This window comes from Anolis sagrei, chromosome 3 (assembly GCF_037176765.1).
Source record: "Anolis sagrei isolate rAnoSag1 chromosome 3, rAnoSag1.mat, whole genome shotgun sequence".
NCBI classification, from domain to species: domain Eukaryota; kingdom Metazoa; phylum Chordata; class Lepidosauria; order Squamata; family Dactyloidae; genus Anolis; species Anolis sagrei.
In genome coordinates this window covers 195,780,625-195,798,013 of record NC_090023.1, presented here as the reverse complement: position 1 = coordinate 195,798,013, position 17,389 = coordinate 195,780,625, and the positions used below count along the sequence as shown (strand labels likewise).

Sequence of the window (17,389 nt, the reverse complement as noted above, 5' to 3'; positions counted from 1 at the left end):
AGGCAGGGGGTTTCAGAAAAAAAAAAACACATCTATTTTTGTTTTATTGACTATGCAAAAGCTTTTCATTGTGTGGATCATAATAAATTGTGGCAAGTTCTTGGTGGTATGGGGATACCAAGTCATTTTGTCTGTCTCCTGAGGAATCTGTATAACAGGCCAAGTAGCAACAATAAGAACAGACCATGGAACAACAGACTGGTTCAAAATTGGGAAAGGAGTACAGTAGGGTTGTATACTCTCACCTTACCCATTCAACTTGTATGCAAAACGCATCATACGTTGTGCGGGGCTTGATGAAGGCAAGACTGGAGATAAAATTGCTGGAAGAAACATTAACAATCTTAGATATGCAGATGATACCATTTTGATGGCTGAAAGTGAGGAGGAGCTGAGGAGCCTTATAAGGAAGGTGAAAGAAGAATGCTGGGTTGCAGTTAAATATATAAAAAATACCAAGGTTATGGCAACTAGACTGATTGATAAAAGGCAAATAGAGAGAGAAAACATGGAGGCAGTGACAGACTTTGTATTTCTAGGCTTGAAGTTTACTGCAGACACAGACTGTAGCCAGGAAATCAGAAGACATTTACTTCTTGGGAGGAGACCAATGACTAATCTCGATAAAATAGTTAAGAGTAGAGACATCGCATTGGCAACAATGGTCCGAATAGTTAAAGCAGTGGTATTTCTCATATCAACCTATGGAGATGTGAGACCTGGACCATAGGGAAGGCTGAGCAAAGGAAGATAGACACCTTTGAACTTTTTTTTTTTTGGGTCATGTCAGGAGTGACTCCTGGTGTGAGAGAATTGGCCATCTGCAAGGACGTTGCCCAGGGGATGCCTGGATGATTTTTGATGTTTTTTATCATGCTTGTGGGAGGCTTCTCTCATGTCCCCGCATGAGGAGCTGGAGCTGATAGAGGGAGCTCATCCGCCTCTCCCCAGATTCGAACCTGCAACCTGTCAGTCTTCAGTCCTTCCGGCACAGGGGTTTAACCCACTGCGCCACCGGGGGCTCCCACCTTTGAACTGTGGTGGAGGAAAATTCTGAGAGTGCCTTGGACCACAAGAAGATCAAAACAGTCTATACTCCAGGGAATAAAGTCCGACTGTTCACTGGACAGATGGATATTAAAGCCAAAGATGAAGTACCGGTATTTTGGCCACATAATGAGAAGACAGGGAAAGCTTGGAGAAGTGAATGATGCTAGGAAAAAGGGAAGGAAAAAGCAAAAGGGCAAACCAAGGGCAAGATGGATGGATGTTATCCTTGAAGTGACTGACTCAACCTTGAAGGAACCCGGGGTGGTGTGGGCTAGTCCATGAGGTCGCAAAGAGCCAGGAGCGACTGAATGAATAAACAACAGAACCATTATGTCATACTGTTGCAGAGTTAGTAAATCATAAAAATAATGGCTTATTTGGAAATGTGAAATGCTGCATATGCATGTTCAATAAAAAACACTTTACTAAAAAAGGATTGACCTTGTGATTTTCTGTATCAAGCTTGACAGGTTTGCTTTCTGTTTAAATGTTTTAGCATAGGTATGAAGGTTTTCAGGAATAAATGCTTGATTTTTTCCCTCCCATGTGCAGACTGTAGAGAGATCTTGTTGCCGATGATGACCGAACAGCTGAAGTATCATTTGGAAAGACAGGAAGACCTGGAAGCCTGCTGCCAGTTGCTCAGTAACATCCTGGAAGTCCTTTACAGGAAAGATGTGGTTAGTAGCTAGTGTGAAATCTTGAATGTATTTGGAACTGCCATGAATAAATATGAAGCCAAAGAAATATTGAACACTTCTTTTAAGAAGCTGTAGCTCTGTTTTAAAGGGGAAAAGACTCAAGAGTTGCTGTTGTGGGAAACATTGAATCCTTACCTTATACATAATAACTGCCAGATGATTTGGTACTAACAGTGGTCTGTAAGTGCTTTACATCTGCGGATTGCTGTGATACCATATATACTTGTGTATGAGTTGACCTCATATATAACTCAAGAGCAGGATTTGAAGCCAAATTTACGGATTTTGATATGACCTTTAGATAAGTTTAGGGTCATTCAGCAGACAGGGAAAGTGCCAGCATTGCCTCAGGAAGCCAGTGGGCATTTGAGGCTTCCACTGCCGTTCAAAAAGACCAGAACGCTCACAGTAGGTAGAATCGAGGAAATCAGTGCATTTAGATCCTTCCCAGGTGGAGAAAGCTCTCTCCCTTTGTCACTCTGCTCAGAAATGGTTCTCTCTTCAGTGAGAGCTAAGGTGTAATATTTACACTAATCTGTGAATAACTTGACCCAAGTTTTTTGGGTTGATTTTATTTTATTAAAATCTTTACACTTAAACTCGTACATACATTAGTTTGTCAAGGAGTGAGTTACAGGCCATCTCTTTGCTGCTGTACTTGATAGGAGTGCAGTTACTATCGCAATGAGGGTTAGGTAAGAGTTTTTCCTGGTTCTATGGAAGTCTGTAGCAGCTTCTCAGTTTGAGCTGCTCATCTCTCAGGTATACCATTGAGCTATGACAGCTTGTCCCTACTTCTTTGCTCTCAGGCTTTATTAAGCTGCTGACCGCTTGTCTCTGGCTCAGTTTAAATAGTGATTGGTTCGTGCTTCCCTCTAGACTGCCTGACAAATTTACATTCCTCCCAGGAACAGAAAGAACAGCAAGAAATGAGTAACTTGGCAGTGTGGACTCCTGCTTTGCTGCATATTCATGCTGCATTGCAAGTCAGATCATTAGCCCTTCACGGATACAGGCTTTTGAAAGGGAATTCTAATTGTGTTTGATCAGTAAATGGGCTTGTGTGAAATATTTGTGTGCATATTAATTTCAAGCTTCATGACTTCAGAGGTCTATCCACCCTTTGGGTTCAAAGTGAAAAAGGATAGAGTTGGCAAAATAAAACTTCTTGGCCACTAACATTGTTTTATATATAGGCAGATCCAAGATGCTAGGTAGAATATATGCCTTATATATTGGGGATTTAAATTGTACCTTCATATTACCTTTTATAAAAAATGTTGAGCATTGCATTGCTTTAATTGGCTTGAGAAAAGCAACAGATATAGCAGGATTGCAGTTAATGTTGCATCTGAGGATCCTTGTTCTCTCCCACTGAAGGGTATTTTGTATTATTTATATCTCTTTTTCTCTGCCCCTCTCCCTCTCTCTCACACACATTTATAAATATATATATGAAATGAAATGAACAGCTCCATTTGTGTGGTTATCTGTAGCTTAAATGATTCCTGCATAATATTTCTTTTCTTCCAAATTCCCACTATGACAATTTATCAGCCCTCATTCTTGTGCTTTTTTGGCTTGAGGTCTTATATGTACTCAAATGGCTTCCTATCCCTTAAGGATAACTAAGCAAGGGAACTCTTGCCACTGTTTCCTTTCTAGCATTCAGAATACATGAGTTGCCTCTGATACTGTTTAACCTCGACGTATTCTAGTATTCCTGGCTAAATGTGGCCTTGATTAAATCCAATAGCAGGACTTAATATTTACAAAAAAAAAAAAGCCATTGGCTGAGGTACACCTTGGGGCACAAGCAATTATCTTGCACTTTCTGTACCTGCTGAGATGAGCAAAGTTGAAGTCCTTCTGCTTAGGAAGGTGTCGGGAGACCTGCTGAGAAGACAGAGTAAGTAAGAGATGAGTTGGCTGGATTCTGAACTCATTTTCAATAGTGTCAGAAATCCACTTTCCACGAAAGCCTTGGGAAACAGAAGAGGATATGTATTGGTGAAAGGTTTAATTATGAGGAGCAGGGAGCAAATACACAGTTAAAAGTAGTTGTGGCAGAGGGCAGGAAAGCCAATTCACCCCTAATATTGGGAGAACATTCGTAGTGGTAAAACCTCTTTTCTGGTGCTTTGGCTTCAATGTCAATTTTCAATTTTAGTACGTTAGTAAAATGTGTGGTTTGTGAACAGGAATTGCACAAAGAATCGGGAAACTGTTGGATTTATTTAAAAGTATTTTTAAAGTTATCAGAGTCCACATTATGGTTATGCATTCCTGATTTCTAATTCCTTTCTTGAAATTTTTCTATTTTGTGTTGTGGTCCAATCTTCTTCCCGTATACATGTAGTTGTCATATTGGCCATCTTGGCAGATTATTTTTGTAGCATATGATATTGCTGAGTCACACTGCCCACTTGCCATGACATGTTCAGCTCCTGGCAAGGATTTTCTTGGACAAAAACCCACATGATTCAAGATGAAAGTGACATCGCTCAGCTATTTGCTTGACAGTAGTTGCTTGATGAATGGCGTTCCAAATGCTGCTGCTACTGTGGTGGATGAAAATGAACTGTGGAGATAGGCCTATGTAGCCATAAATATAGGTTTTCCTCTGAAAAGCTATACAGCTCTAGGATTTTCTGTTTATGACTTTGCATAGATTCAAGATATGTATATTTATGCTAAAGAGAACATGGAGATAAACATGTACAATATTGAAACCAAACACTGCAACTGTTGGTCTAATGCAGGGGTCCTCAAACGTTTTAAACAGAGGGCCAGTTCATAGTCCCTCAAACTGGGCCAGATTATAATTTGAAAAAAGCACGAATGAATTCCTATGTACACTTCACATATCTTATTTGTAGTGCAAAAAACACTTTAAAACAATACAATAATTAAAATGAACAATTTTAATAAATATAAACTTATTAGTATTGGTATGATAAGAAACAAAGATGGCAGGGACCTAACAGAAGCTGAAGAGATCAAGAGAAGGTGGCGAGACTATACAGAAGATCTGTATAGGAAGGATAACAATATCGAGGATAGCTTTGACGGTGTGGTGAATGAATTAGAACCAGACATCCTGAGGAGTGAGGTTGAATGGGCCTTAAGAAGCATTGCTAACAACAAGGCAGCAGGAGATGATGGGATCCCAGCTGAACTGTTTAAAATCTTAAAAGATGATGCTGTCAAGGTGATGCATGCCATTTGCCAGCAAATATGGAAAACACAAGAATGGCCATCAGACTGGAAAAAATCAACTTATATCCCCATACCAAAAAAGGGAAATGCGAAAGACTGCTCCAACTTCCGTACAGTTGCCCTTATTTCTCATGCCAGTAAGGTAATGCTCAAGATCCTGCAAGGAAGACTCCAGCAATACATGGAGCGAGAGTTGCCAGATGTTCAAGCTGGGTTTAGAAAAGGCAGAGGAACGAGAGACCAGATTGCCAATATCCGCTGGATAATGGAGAAAGGCAGGGAGTTTCAGAAAAACATCTACTTCTGCTTCATTGACTATTCTAAAGCCTTTGACTGTGTGGATCATAATAAATTGTGGCGAGTTCTTGGTGGGATGGGCATACCAAGCCACCTTGTCTCTCTCCTGAGGAATCTGTACAAGGACCAAGTAGCAACAGTAAGAACTGACCACGGAACAACAGACTGGTTCAAGATTGGGAAAGGCGTACGGCAAGGCTGCATACTCTCACCCAACCTTTTTAACTTGTATGCAGAACACATCATGCGATGTGCGGGGCTGGATGAATGCAAAGCTGGGGTGAAAATTGCTGGAAGAAACATTAACAACCTCAGATATGCAGATGACACCACTCTGATGGCCGAAAGCGAGGAGGAGCTGAGGAGCCTTCTAATCAAGGTGAAAGAAGAAAGCGCAAAAGCCGGGTTGCAGCTAAACGTCAAAAAAACCAAGATTATGGCAACAAGAATGATTGACAACTGGAAAATAGAGGGAGAAACCGTGGAGGCCGTGACAGACTTTGTATTTCTAGGTGCAAAGATTACTGCAGATGCAGACTGTGGCCAGGAAATCAGAAGACGCTTACTTCTTGGGAGGAGAGCAATGTCCAGTCTCGATAAAATAGTAAAGAGTAGAGACATCAGACTGGCAACAAAGATCCGCCTAGTCAAAGCCATGGTATTCCCTGTAGTCACCTACGGATGTGAGAGCTGGACCTTAGGGAAGGCTGAGCGAAGGAAGAGAGATGCTTTTGAGCTGTGGTGTTGGAGGAAAGTTCTGAGAGTGCCTTGGACTGCGAGAAGATCCAACCAGTCCATCCTCCAGGAAATAAAGCCCGACTGCTCACTGGAGGGAAAGATACTAGAGACAAAGCTGAAGTACTTTGGCCACATCATGAGGAGACAGGAAAGCCTAGAGAAGACAATTATGCTGGGGAAAGTGGAAAGCAAAAGGAAGAGGGGCCGACCAAGGGCAAGATGGATGGATGGCATCCTTGAAGTGACTGGACTGACCTTGAGGGAGCTGGGGGTGGTAACGGCCGACAGGGAGCTCTGGCGTAGGCTGGTCCATGAGGTCACGAAGAGTCGGAGACGACTGAATGAATGAACAACAACAAAACTTATTAGTATTTCAATGGAAAGTGTGGGGTTGCTTTTGGCTAATGAGATAGAATTGTTGTTGTTGTGTGCTTTCAAGTCATTTCAGACTTATGTTGACCCTGAGTGAGGGCCAGGTAAATGACCTTGGAGGATGTATCCAGACCTCGGGCCTTAGTTTGGGGACCCTGGGTCTAAGACATCTAAACTGTCATTTACATTAACGATGTATAGTCGTCCATCCAACCTTGTGGGTTTTCTTTTGAGGCTCTGGTTATTTACAGACTATTTGCTGCTGTCCGTGCTCCTGCCCTACAGCATTTTTAGCAGGGTCTTTAATAACACCGAAGTCCACCTTGAGCTGTCTCCATTTAAATCAGGATTAGTCAGCAGTCAAATTTTTGATCAGTGGGAAGAAGTCAAACTCAGAAAAGGATTAGTTTGAACTACTTGTGTGTTCTATTACTCACCCACTTACTTATTGGGCCATCAGGAGGAAGGATATGAGGCAAAGGATACAGGAGGAAGGGGGCAGGTGGTGTGTGGGTCTCCTGGGTGGATGGTATGCCATCACTATAAGAGCACTTGTAGGAGTCCCTTATCATTGTCCTTGCCCTCCTCCAACTGCTGTCACCATACCACCCATCATGGCTCTCTCCTTCATCCACCCCAAAGAGTCATGCACCTCCCTCCCTCTCTCTCCCTCCTGCCCCTGTTCCATCCCCTTCTTTTCTGCCCATCAAAGCCAGTGAGTGAGGGAATGAAGGGACACACTTACCCTCCTTCCTTCTGTCCTGTCCCATCCCCTGCTCACTCAAACAAGTGAGAGAATAAATGTATGAGGGAGCTTGAATGCAGCCGGATCAGCCTTTGCTCCAGTACAGATCCTTTTCTGAGTGTGTTGTCAATACGTTTTGGTGGGACATAGAGCAGTTCTTTTTTTTAAATTATTATTTCACTTTCTCAGGGGTCCTGTGCAGGGGTACATACTCCTTGCTATGATGACATCTTTAATTTATTTTAAAATCTTATTAAATACATTTGTTTAGTTGTTGCTTTGATTTCTCATTTGTTTTTAGGGGCCGACACAGCGGCATGTACAGGTTATTATGGAAAAACTACTGAGGACAGTAAACAGAACGGTCATATCAATGGGACGTGATTCAGAGCTCATAGTAAGTAACATTTGGCAAATTTCTGAAAATATTTGTTTTTAACTATTTTTCACAACTGCACATAATCTACTGAAAATCTCTCCTGTGGGATACAGTACAGAAGTTATGGAGATGCTTGTTGTGATCTTGAGCCAGTCCAGCTAATTTTATTAGATCCTGTGGAACTGTTCTTTTTCAGTTGTTCCCAAACTGAAGTCTTGGCCAGTAGAGAATAGAAGAAGTAACTTTCAATCATGTTCCTTTATTGGTTATGTAGAAGTGAAGTAGAATTTCCTTTCTAAAATCTGAGTTAATAGACCAAGATGTACTGTTGTTCTCTGTAAGAAATTGTGTTTTGTTACACTTGTTTTGAGGCCTTGGAAATCTCATGGCTGACACTTTCCTTTCAGATGTCTTCTGGCAGGCAAGCTTGTACCAAGCAACCCAGTTGCACATAGCATGCCCGCAGGCACTCTATTCTACCAATCTCACAGCCAGTTTAAAACAAGGGGAAAGTACACTGCAAAAGTGATGCACAGACGTTTCAGAACCATATAACAGAAAGAAAAGCCACCAATTTTATTTAAACAAATATCCATGTGGTACTCCAGAGGATATAGAAAATGCTTCCATTTTTGCACTGTTCTGTTATTCACTATTTCAGCTGTCTGTGTATGGATGTTTACCAGATCCCATCTGAGCAATAATGAAATCTCCTTAGGCTCATTCCAGTAGTCAGATACATTGAAAATACACTCAGTTGCCTAATGATTTTCTAGGAGAGAAGATTTTGATTACCTGGCTTGTCCGTACTTGTCGTTAATGTATTTTGTAATAGATATTAAGATATTTATCAGCCTCAATAAATGTTCGTTAATATGTATCCAGCTTAGTTATGAATAGATGATACAACTGAAATTGTTCATGAACAAATACGATTTACTCACATCTAGTCAGAATTATTTTTCCAATTGGGTCAGGTCCTTAGCTGGTAATTTAATGAAAACATACACAATCTTCTCTAGGATTCCAAATGGATGGGAAGTATGAGTTTGGTTAGCCTGGTTAAAGCAGGGGAATCTATTGTATTTTTAGTCATGAGGCCAAGGTTGGCATCGGCTGCATCGACGCTGTATAATTAATACAGTTGGACAGCACTTTAACTGCCATGGCTCAAAGCTGGGGGATCCTGTGATTTGAGACACCAGCACTCTTTGGCAGAAAAGGCCCAAGTCCCTCTAAAACAGCAACTTCCTTGATTCCGTAGCAGTCTACAGTTTAGATGCACTGGTAGAGATGGCAAACTTTGAGGTTCGAGTTCTGGAAACATGTTCTGGGAATTCAGTAATGATTTCTTCAAAGGATGTGCTAGAAGCTCCTAAGTTTTTCTCCAGGTCAGTTTATTCCAGAAAAAAGACCTATCTTGCTCCCTCCCCAAGGCAGGCAAAACTATTTAGGTAAAGGGTAACTTCAGCAATGGTTTTCTGTTTTTATTCTACTATAAGTCTTGTTAGCATGCAGGCTTTTTGGTCCAACACGCAACACACATATTCAAAGAGCCTGCGACTGCCAGGGCTTGTAGCTAAGCTCCAACCACCAAGTATTTTGTAAGAGGTGCTCTGCATTCTGCTCAGCTGCAATCTCTGGCAGTCATAGGCGATTTGGGCCTGGAGACCACACACACACTCTCTGAAAGAGAATCTCTTTCCAAGTTACTGTGCGTTGAAAAGTACAGGGGGGGTTGCTGCCTATGTAAAAAGATAATGGAGCCTGAAGAAGAGCCAAGGGCTGCAAAAACAGCAGTATTTTATGGTCTTGGTACCAACTGTAAACCACTCCAAGTCGCCTGTGGGTTGAGAGGGACAGTATATAAATGTAGTAAATAAATAATAAATAAATAAATCTATGAGCCACAGACTGCATGTTACCTATTCATATTCAGAGACAGGTTTATCCCACCAACCCTAACAACTCAAATGAGTGCTGGAGAGAGCCTAAGGTTCAGTGAAAACGTGAGACCCTCTAGCCCTAAAACTGAGGGGAACAGGTTGGAGAATGAGGGAAGCCCTCCCATTTTGGTCAATGGGACGAAAACTTTCGTTCATTTGGATGAAAAAACAAAACAGCTCATTCAGAAAGGCCCCATTTTTGGAAGCAGCTCGGAAACGAAACGAATGAAACAAACTAGAACGGATAGCGATTGTATACAAAAACACAAGACGAGTTCCTATTATGAAACTTTCTGAGTTCAGAAAATGTTGTACTCCACGTTCCTTAATTCCTTACTATAGTCTCTTGTTTCTTTGGATCTATAGCTTTTCCCTGTTGACAAGATTAAAATTCATTCTGTTTGGAAGTGTTGCAATTATTTTGTATAGTTCTGTCCTTGTGTTTTTCCATATCTGATGTAGTAGCATCCTCCAGCGTTTCCATTTGTCAAGCTTGTTTATGTTCCTAGTTATTTATGTCCACTTCAGAGGGACAATATTTTATATACTTATTCCAGGGAGACGAACTGTATGTTTCTACATGATACTTGGTGCAGTCGGATTCAATTAGTTGCTGTGTAATACTTGTGTTTCTAGCCTATATGGCAGAACCACAAATGGATGAAAAAATGGTAGTTTACTTTTTCTCATGTAATTGCTTAGATTTGACCAAGCCCTGAATCATTCTGTAGTTAATACAGTCACTTCATGCAGTTGCTAGGGATTGGTGCAATTTTCATCTCTTGAGGATGTGGGCAGTGTTTGGGGTAAGGAAGTCTAGCACATATATATTAGATCTTTGGCTGTGGTTACTTGTTTATATGGCTAAGATATATGTACTGTTGATGCTTCTTCACAACAGAGTAATAAATTTCATATATAACAAGATGTTGGCCCATCCATTCACCTTTTAGAATATCCTCATTACTAACTGTAGATTAATATTGAAGGCATAGACCCATCTTAAGAAATAATAATAATAACAACAACAATAATAACAATAATAATAATAACAACAATAATAATAACTTTCTTTATACACTACCACCATCTCCCTGAAGGGGATTCGGGGCGGCTAACATGAGGCCAAGCCCGAAGATACAATACAGCAAAATAAAGTGCAAAATAAAACAACAAAAATTGCATCACAATAAAGTACATACAGTAGCAAAATAAAATAAACAAAGCAAAATAACATAATAGAAAATCGAACAAAACGGGCAGGCCAAATGGACAAGATAAAATGATAAAACCCTAGATGAGGTAGGAGTAGAAAAAGTAGAAAAAGTGTATTTGAGAGGAGCCCAAAAAGGACTCCCATCAATTTAGGATGGGGGAAAGTGCATCATAAGGACAACACAAATATAACATATTGGTGGAAATATCAATCACTTTGAGAAGTAGCTTATTTCTTTAACCCCTTTCAGTCAGCATTTTAGTACTCATTGTAGGACTGATATTAGGGACTGTGATGTGATGATCAACATGGAGGCTCATGGGTCAAGATTCCCCGTTGACTTCCCAGTGAGTATTTTCACTGTAACTCATTTTCTCACGTAATTTTGAACATATTCTTGATGGCATTCCATTAAATTAACTTCAACCAGAACATGGCATTTAGTTAAGTCCAGCAGCCATCAGGGCAGTGGTTCTCAACCTGTGTATCCCCAGGTGTTTTGGCCTACAACTCCCAGAAATCCCAGCCAGTTTACCAACTGTTAGGATTTCTGGGAGTTGAAGGCCAAAACATCTGGGGACCCACAAATTGAGAGCCACTGCATTAGAGTATGACAAAGCATCACAGCAGATATTAGGGTTAAATTGTTATTTAATAATCAGGTGCTTTTCTAATATGCTGTTTCCGTGATGTAATACCATCTGTTGTGTTATGAAGATTCGATAAAGGTAGGCATATAGTTGCTGGGTTTTTTAAATAACAGCATTAAAATTCACTGTGAAGGGGTTAACTTCTTGCATGGGCATTTTCACTGATGCCTGGATTCCACTAAATTATATCTGAAAGTTGGTGTTCTCTTGACTTTTATAACCAAGTACATTGTATTAAATATGCACACTGTGAACATGAGCATAGGCTTGAAAGCATTACATTTGAGCATACTATAATTATTTAATGCATACTCAGAGTACCAAGAATTTTTAAAGGAGCACTTTCCTTTTAAGATTCAATGCAATTTTGGTCAGATGATGATGATTCACTTTTACAGTGTCAATGAAATCATAAGATTGTGTGCTGCACATAGACTTAATACACAGTGTCTTAACTTCCTTCCAAATGTATTTTTCTAGATCTTTTCTCCTGCTCTCCGTTATATTTTTGTTTTTGCATAGTGGGTGAGTGATTAGGATTGACAATAAATTGAGACACAAGATGATTGTAAAACAGTTATTAGAGAGCATCATAATTCTTGATTGATATGATTTGAGTAGCCTTTCTACCTGAAGTCTTTATTTAACTCTTAACTACTCAAGAAGTCTTTTATATGACTGGAGAGCAATGTTGGTCTGGCTAGCCATTCCAATTGGGAAGATTCCCCAGTTCAGTAGACCTTACTCTCAGAAAAATGTGCATGTGATCTGACACATAGAATGCCCCATGAGCATTTGACTTTGCAAGTATTTATTTATTGTGGCAAATAAACAGGAATGTGCATTTTTGGAAAGAAATGCAACATTGAAAAGAAAGGAAAATGAATAGCTTTTGCTTGTTTAATCTATAACTTAAACATCACTGCAACGCTATACCTGAAATCTGGAGCAATATACTGAAAATAAAAGTACAGTAGAGTCTTGCTTATCCAACATAAATGGTCCGGTAAAACGTTGGATCAGCAAAAATGATGGATAATGACGGATTAAAGAAAAGTCTATAAAAGTCAAATTACGTTACGATTTTACTAATTAAGCACCAAAATACCATGTTTTGCAACAAATTGACAGAAAGAACAGTTCAGTAGACAGTAACGTTATTTAGTAATTACTGTATTTACGAATTTAGCACCAAAACATGGCAATGTATTGAAACAGGCAATGTATTGAAACAGACTGTGTTGGATAATACAGAATGTTGGATGAGAGACTCTATTGCCTTATTATAAAATTGCAGCTCATATTTATTAGGTCATCAAGGCATGCTTTTACTGTCCGACAATGTTTAGTTTGAAAGAAAGGATCCATTTAGAAGCACTAGAGATTTGTGTTCAAACAGGACCAGAATATTTGGTGTTTTTTCCTCCTCATTTCCCTCCCCATACATTTCCTCACAAATACTCTTGAAAACAAAGATGAATTCATAGAATAGTACTCTTCAAAAGGAAAAGAGGGACATTTGCTCTACTTAACGTTATTCTTAACGTTAAGTAGAGCAAAAAACAGAGCAAAAACAGAACAATAAAAAAACTCAAAACATAATATAACCAGACAGGTGCTTTCATATACTAAATGGGATGCAGACTCTAGGGATGGAAGAATTCAAAAACGTATGAGGGTCCAGACAAACTCTTACAAGCATGTTTTGACATCTCTAATAATTACTGTTTCGATTTATTTAACCTATGTAAATAAAAAAAGGAAATCTCATTATTTCATTGTGGTTGCGTTTTCTTAATTTATGAAATAGAACCATTTAAGGGAATTGCTTCTATAGGTTAGACATTTTACCTTACTTCAGTTCAAACTTGAGAATGTATGGTTCTGTCCCAACCTAGTCCTGTCCCCAGAGGCAATCCCACTATATCAACAACACATAGCTGATCACCCCACTTAGGCTAGAAATTTTACTTGCTTTAAACCTACTTTGGTCAATTCAGGTTCTGTGCAACCATGTCCACTTGTGAATGTCAACCATATTGTATCTCCTATATGTTTTACTCACATTAAGGTCAGATCTGATTTGTAAATACATTAATAGAAAACAGACCTCTACCACACTTTGACACTACTGCTTAAAATCTAAACTGTCATCTGAGTTAAGAATGAAGACATACTTTCCTTCAACTGGCTGTAGATTTAAGCATGGTTTCTCTTGGAGATCTATACAAAACTTCCATAGAAATGATAAGGTTGTAATGCTTTTAGTACCATTTACTGGTTCAGAAAGGTATAATTCAAAGTATTCGTTAGGAATCCTTAAATTACCTATTGTACCTTTTAAACCTTACCACTGCACAAATTGAGGACTGTTGATGAAAAAACTCAGTTGCTGTAAAACAAAACGCAAGAGTAGATACTCATAATTAAAATACTTATTATCGTATGGTCAAACATATCCTTGGAAATTATTAGGGCTGATAGATGTGGTGTTTGGCATGGGCCCTGAATCCGGCTTGTGTAACTCCCCTCAATTGGAGTGGGGAGCATCTGGTAGCTTAGGGGTGCGGCTGTAACTGTGTTCTGGTATTGAACCAGTCAGTAGACAATTGCACCTGCTGACATGGTTAAGTGGCATCAGTCAAAAAAGGTTTAAAAAGGAAAAATATAATTACATAATTAGAGTTTCAACAAAACAATCCTACTACCATAATTTTACTAAGAACCAGCTACAGATTATTATGTTGATAGTTTCCTTATTGCTCCTATAATGGTTTCCAACATTTCAAAATGTCCACAATACACTTATAGTTTAGAATCCATGTTAATTTGGTTTTGCTCAGCCACCTCAACAATCTATTCTTTAGTTCTCAGTTCTTCAGTCCGTTTTCAAGCATAAACAATCCATATCCTTGCAACTGTTGTCAGTATTTTATTACTATTTACTTTAGTCCAGCATTTCTGTGTTCTCAAATAATATGCTGTGTCCAGGCTGGTTCATCAGGTGCTCTGCTATGGCTGATTTCTCTGGTTGAAGTAGTCTGCAGTGCCTTTCATGTTCCTTGATTCGTGTTTGGGTGCTGCATTTGGTGGTCCCTATTTACTTTATTTATACCCCACCTTTCTCTTGACGTGGACCCAAGGCAGCTAACAATCCCACACCTTGGTCATAGTTTTAAAAGTGCAATATAACATTTAAAAAAAACAATTAAATAATACAGTGTGGATTATGGTAAAAACAGATTAAAATATAATACATATACTTAGAAACCCATAAATCCATGCCAAAAATCTCTCCCGCACATTATCAGCAGCATGTCCCTTATTCATTTCCAACTGCTTGTGTTATGCCAGCAGGGATGGGGCCATCCTGGTCTCTCTTGAGAGAGAGTTCCACAGTCTGGGAGCAAACACCGAAAGGGCCCTCTCCAATGTTCCCACCAAACAGGTGGTGAGACAGACAAGGCCCTTCTCAGTTGATCGTAAAAGTCTTCCAGGATCATAGAAGGAGATACAATCCTTCAGTTACCATGGACCAGATTAAGCATTCCATGGTAACTGCATTATATTCCTTGTTTGATACAGTATTTTAACCACATCCCTCTTTAATAGGATCGTGGATATGGCCCTGCCCCCATTTTTCCTCATGAATTATCTGTGGGGAGGGTTAAGTTGAGAGTGTTGATTTCTTATTCTAACCTCTTGAACTTCATGGTTGAGTGGAGATTTGCAACAAATCTTAATCTTATATTCTGTCCACTACACTCAATTAAATTTATTCATGACCAAATCAAATTTTCTAGCTACACTGTACCTTTTCTAGCCTTTCTAATTTATGAAAATCTATCATACACCATCATGTGGAAAATTAAAATATTATGGATTTATAAGCTTGGATGTGAACTCATTCTGCTCATTTCATCAGATCTTAATTAAGGGTTGTGAAGTCATAACCTCAAAAATGTGTATAAAGCCAAATTCCAGTACCTTACCTAGCTTATGGCAAAATCTTTTTTGCTAAATATTACACTGGTCCTATTTGTTTTATTTTCTCATGAATGTAGTATTTTCTGAATAGCTGTTGCAGTTTGACTGTAAATCACTGTACTACATTGTTTGCACTTTTTATATCACTCTTTTTGATGCATGCATGTATATTTGGACATAATCCAAACAATATCCTGAGATAATAGCTTTTGTATAATTAACAGGTTTATTCTCGCGCTCCAGTTTGCTCCCGCAATGTTACGGTTATTTTGAAACGATTCATCTTGGCTCTTGAGAGAAAGAAGCACTATTCATCATGATTGAAGATTCATTAATGCAATTATGTATCTTCTTCCAAGGGAATAAATCATAAGATCCAAGTTGGAACTGTACCATGGGTCATCTGTCTATATTTCCCACATTCTCTCAGACTTTAAGTCTGTTTCTCTTTTCCCCTTTCACGCACAATCACACAGAAATATGTAAAAACGCAAGAGTGTATGCACAAAGTCTCTCTTATTCTGAAAAATTGTTACAAACATTGCTGTCCAATCTGTACTGAGGATCTGTTTAATTTTACAAGCGCCATATTCTTCTCTAGTACTTTATAACTTGAAGTATTTTCCTGATATTAAAATAATATTAAAATACTATAAAATACTAAGATAATATTAAGAGCACGGAATGCTGAAAACAGTAATCCTTAAATTCTTTATTATTATCTTTCCTGTGAGCAAGTCTTCCTCATCCAACAGCCGTCCCTTGGAATAGTGTTTTAATTCAGACCTGTTAATATATCCCCCAGAGCCTCTAAATCATTCAGCATCTCTTTGTATTTCATTTCTAGACTCTGTTGTCCCATTGAATTATCCAGCTCCCCTTCTCGATTGTAAGGCATTAAGTCTGAGGTAGGGTAAGGACTTCTTCAACTGGGGTCTCTTGTGACTCCAAAACAGAGAGCTAGATCCAGGAGAAAGTTCAATGGCCCTAAAGAAGATCTGATTCCAAGTCAATAGGCTATTTAAGGAACAAAAATGCCAAACTGGGTTGTTGTAAGTTTTTTCGGGCTATATAGCCATGTTCTCCAGTGATTCCAGCCATGAAAATCTTCGACAATACAAGAATGCCAAAACTCGGTGTCAAAGATCTGAAAAGTGGGAAAGGAAGGAGTAGTCCGGCACAGCTATTTTGAAATGAGGCTGTTAGATTGTCACTGCTTCTCTCCCTTTGAGGTACTCGCTGTCCAACAAATAAGCACCTGTGTTGTCTTTCATAGTATTCAATATTCCATTCTCTTTGTCCAGTAGAATATCTTGATTCCCTTATGGTGTAGAACTCTGCTTCAGCAAGTTAGCTGGGACTGTCATTCCAGTGTCTGTTGATCTTGCCCCAGTCAGTTTAATATTAATGAAACATGCTTGAACAGTGAGGTACACAATGAAGAAAGTATTGAAAAGCTATGCTTCTGCAAATTCAAAAGAGAACCGTTCTCTACATAACAACATGTTTCTCAAGTAGTCTTCTTCAAAGAATCTTCCCCCCAACCACCACTTAGAAATTGAGCATTGCAGTCAAAGGCTGGGAAAATGAAAAGTTGTAGGTCTTAAAACTGCTAGTCTATATGTTATGCCAGGGCAGTGGATTTTTGTGGTGTTTTAGAGAAAGAGAGAGATAAAGAGGAGGAGAGAAAAGGGGAGACCTTAAAACACATCAATCTAAATCCTGCAGGTGGACCCTCCTATTCATGTGTCACTGGAAACTGACTCCAAAATGACAGGATCACTATGAGGTCACAATATTGTGCAAAGATCCATAGAACTAGACAGTGGATAATAATTGCCTTTTAAGGAATTGTGGAAAGAGAGTCTCTTTTCGTAGTGAATCAGACTCCTTTTACTCTTCAAAGTAATCATATATCTAGTGAGGGACATATGTTTCTGAGGGTTCATAGTTGAGTTGCAGAGCTACCAAGGAAGAATCACTGTCTCATTACCACAGACAAATAAAAGTAATGCCTTTCTCTGGATGTGTTCTGGCCAACGCAACTCTCGCGAGATGCCGGGTGCTTCCTCCTCAGCCTGAAGGATAG

At 39.3% G+C, this 17,389-nt stretch overlaps 1 protein-coding gene across 1 annotated transcript in view; it reads left to right on the top strand.

Moving 5' to 3' along the window:
- The window catches only part of DOCK1 (dedicator of cytokinesis 1), a 530,863-nt gene that overhangs the window by 161,593 nt on the left and 351,881 nt on the right, over nt 1-17,389 (top strand). Inside the window, exons 26-27 of the mRNA XM_060768624.2 lie at nt 1,603-1,730; nt 7,424-7,519. Coding sequence (XP_060624607.2) covers nt 1,603-1,730; nt 7,424-7,519 — 224 coding nt within the window. The remainder of the gene's footprint in view (nt 1-1,602; nt 1,731-7,423; nt 7,520-17,389) is intronic.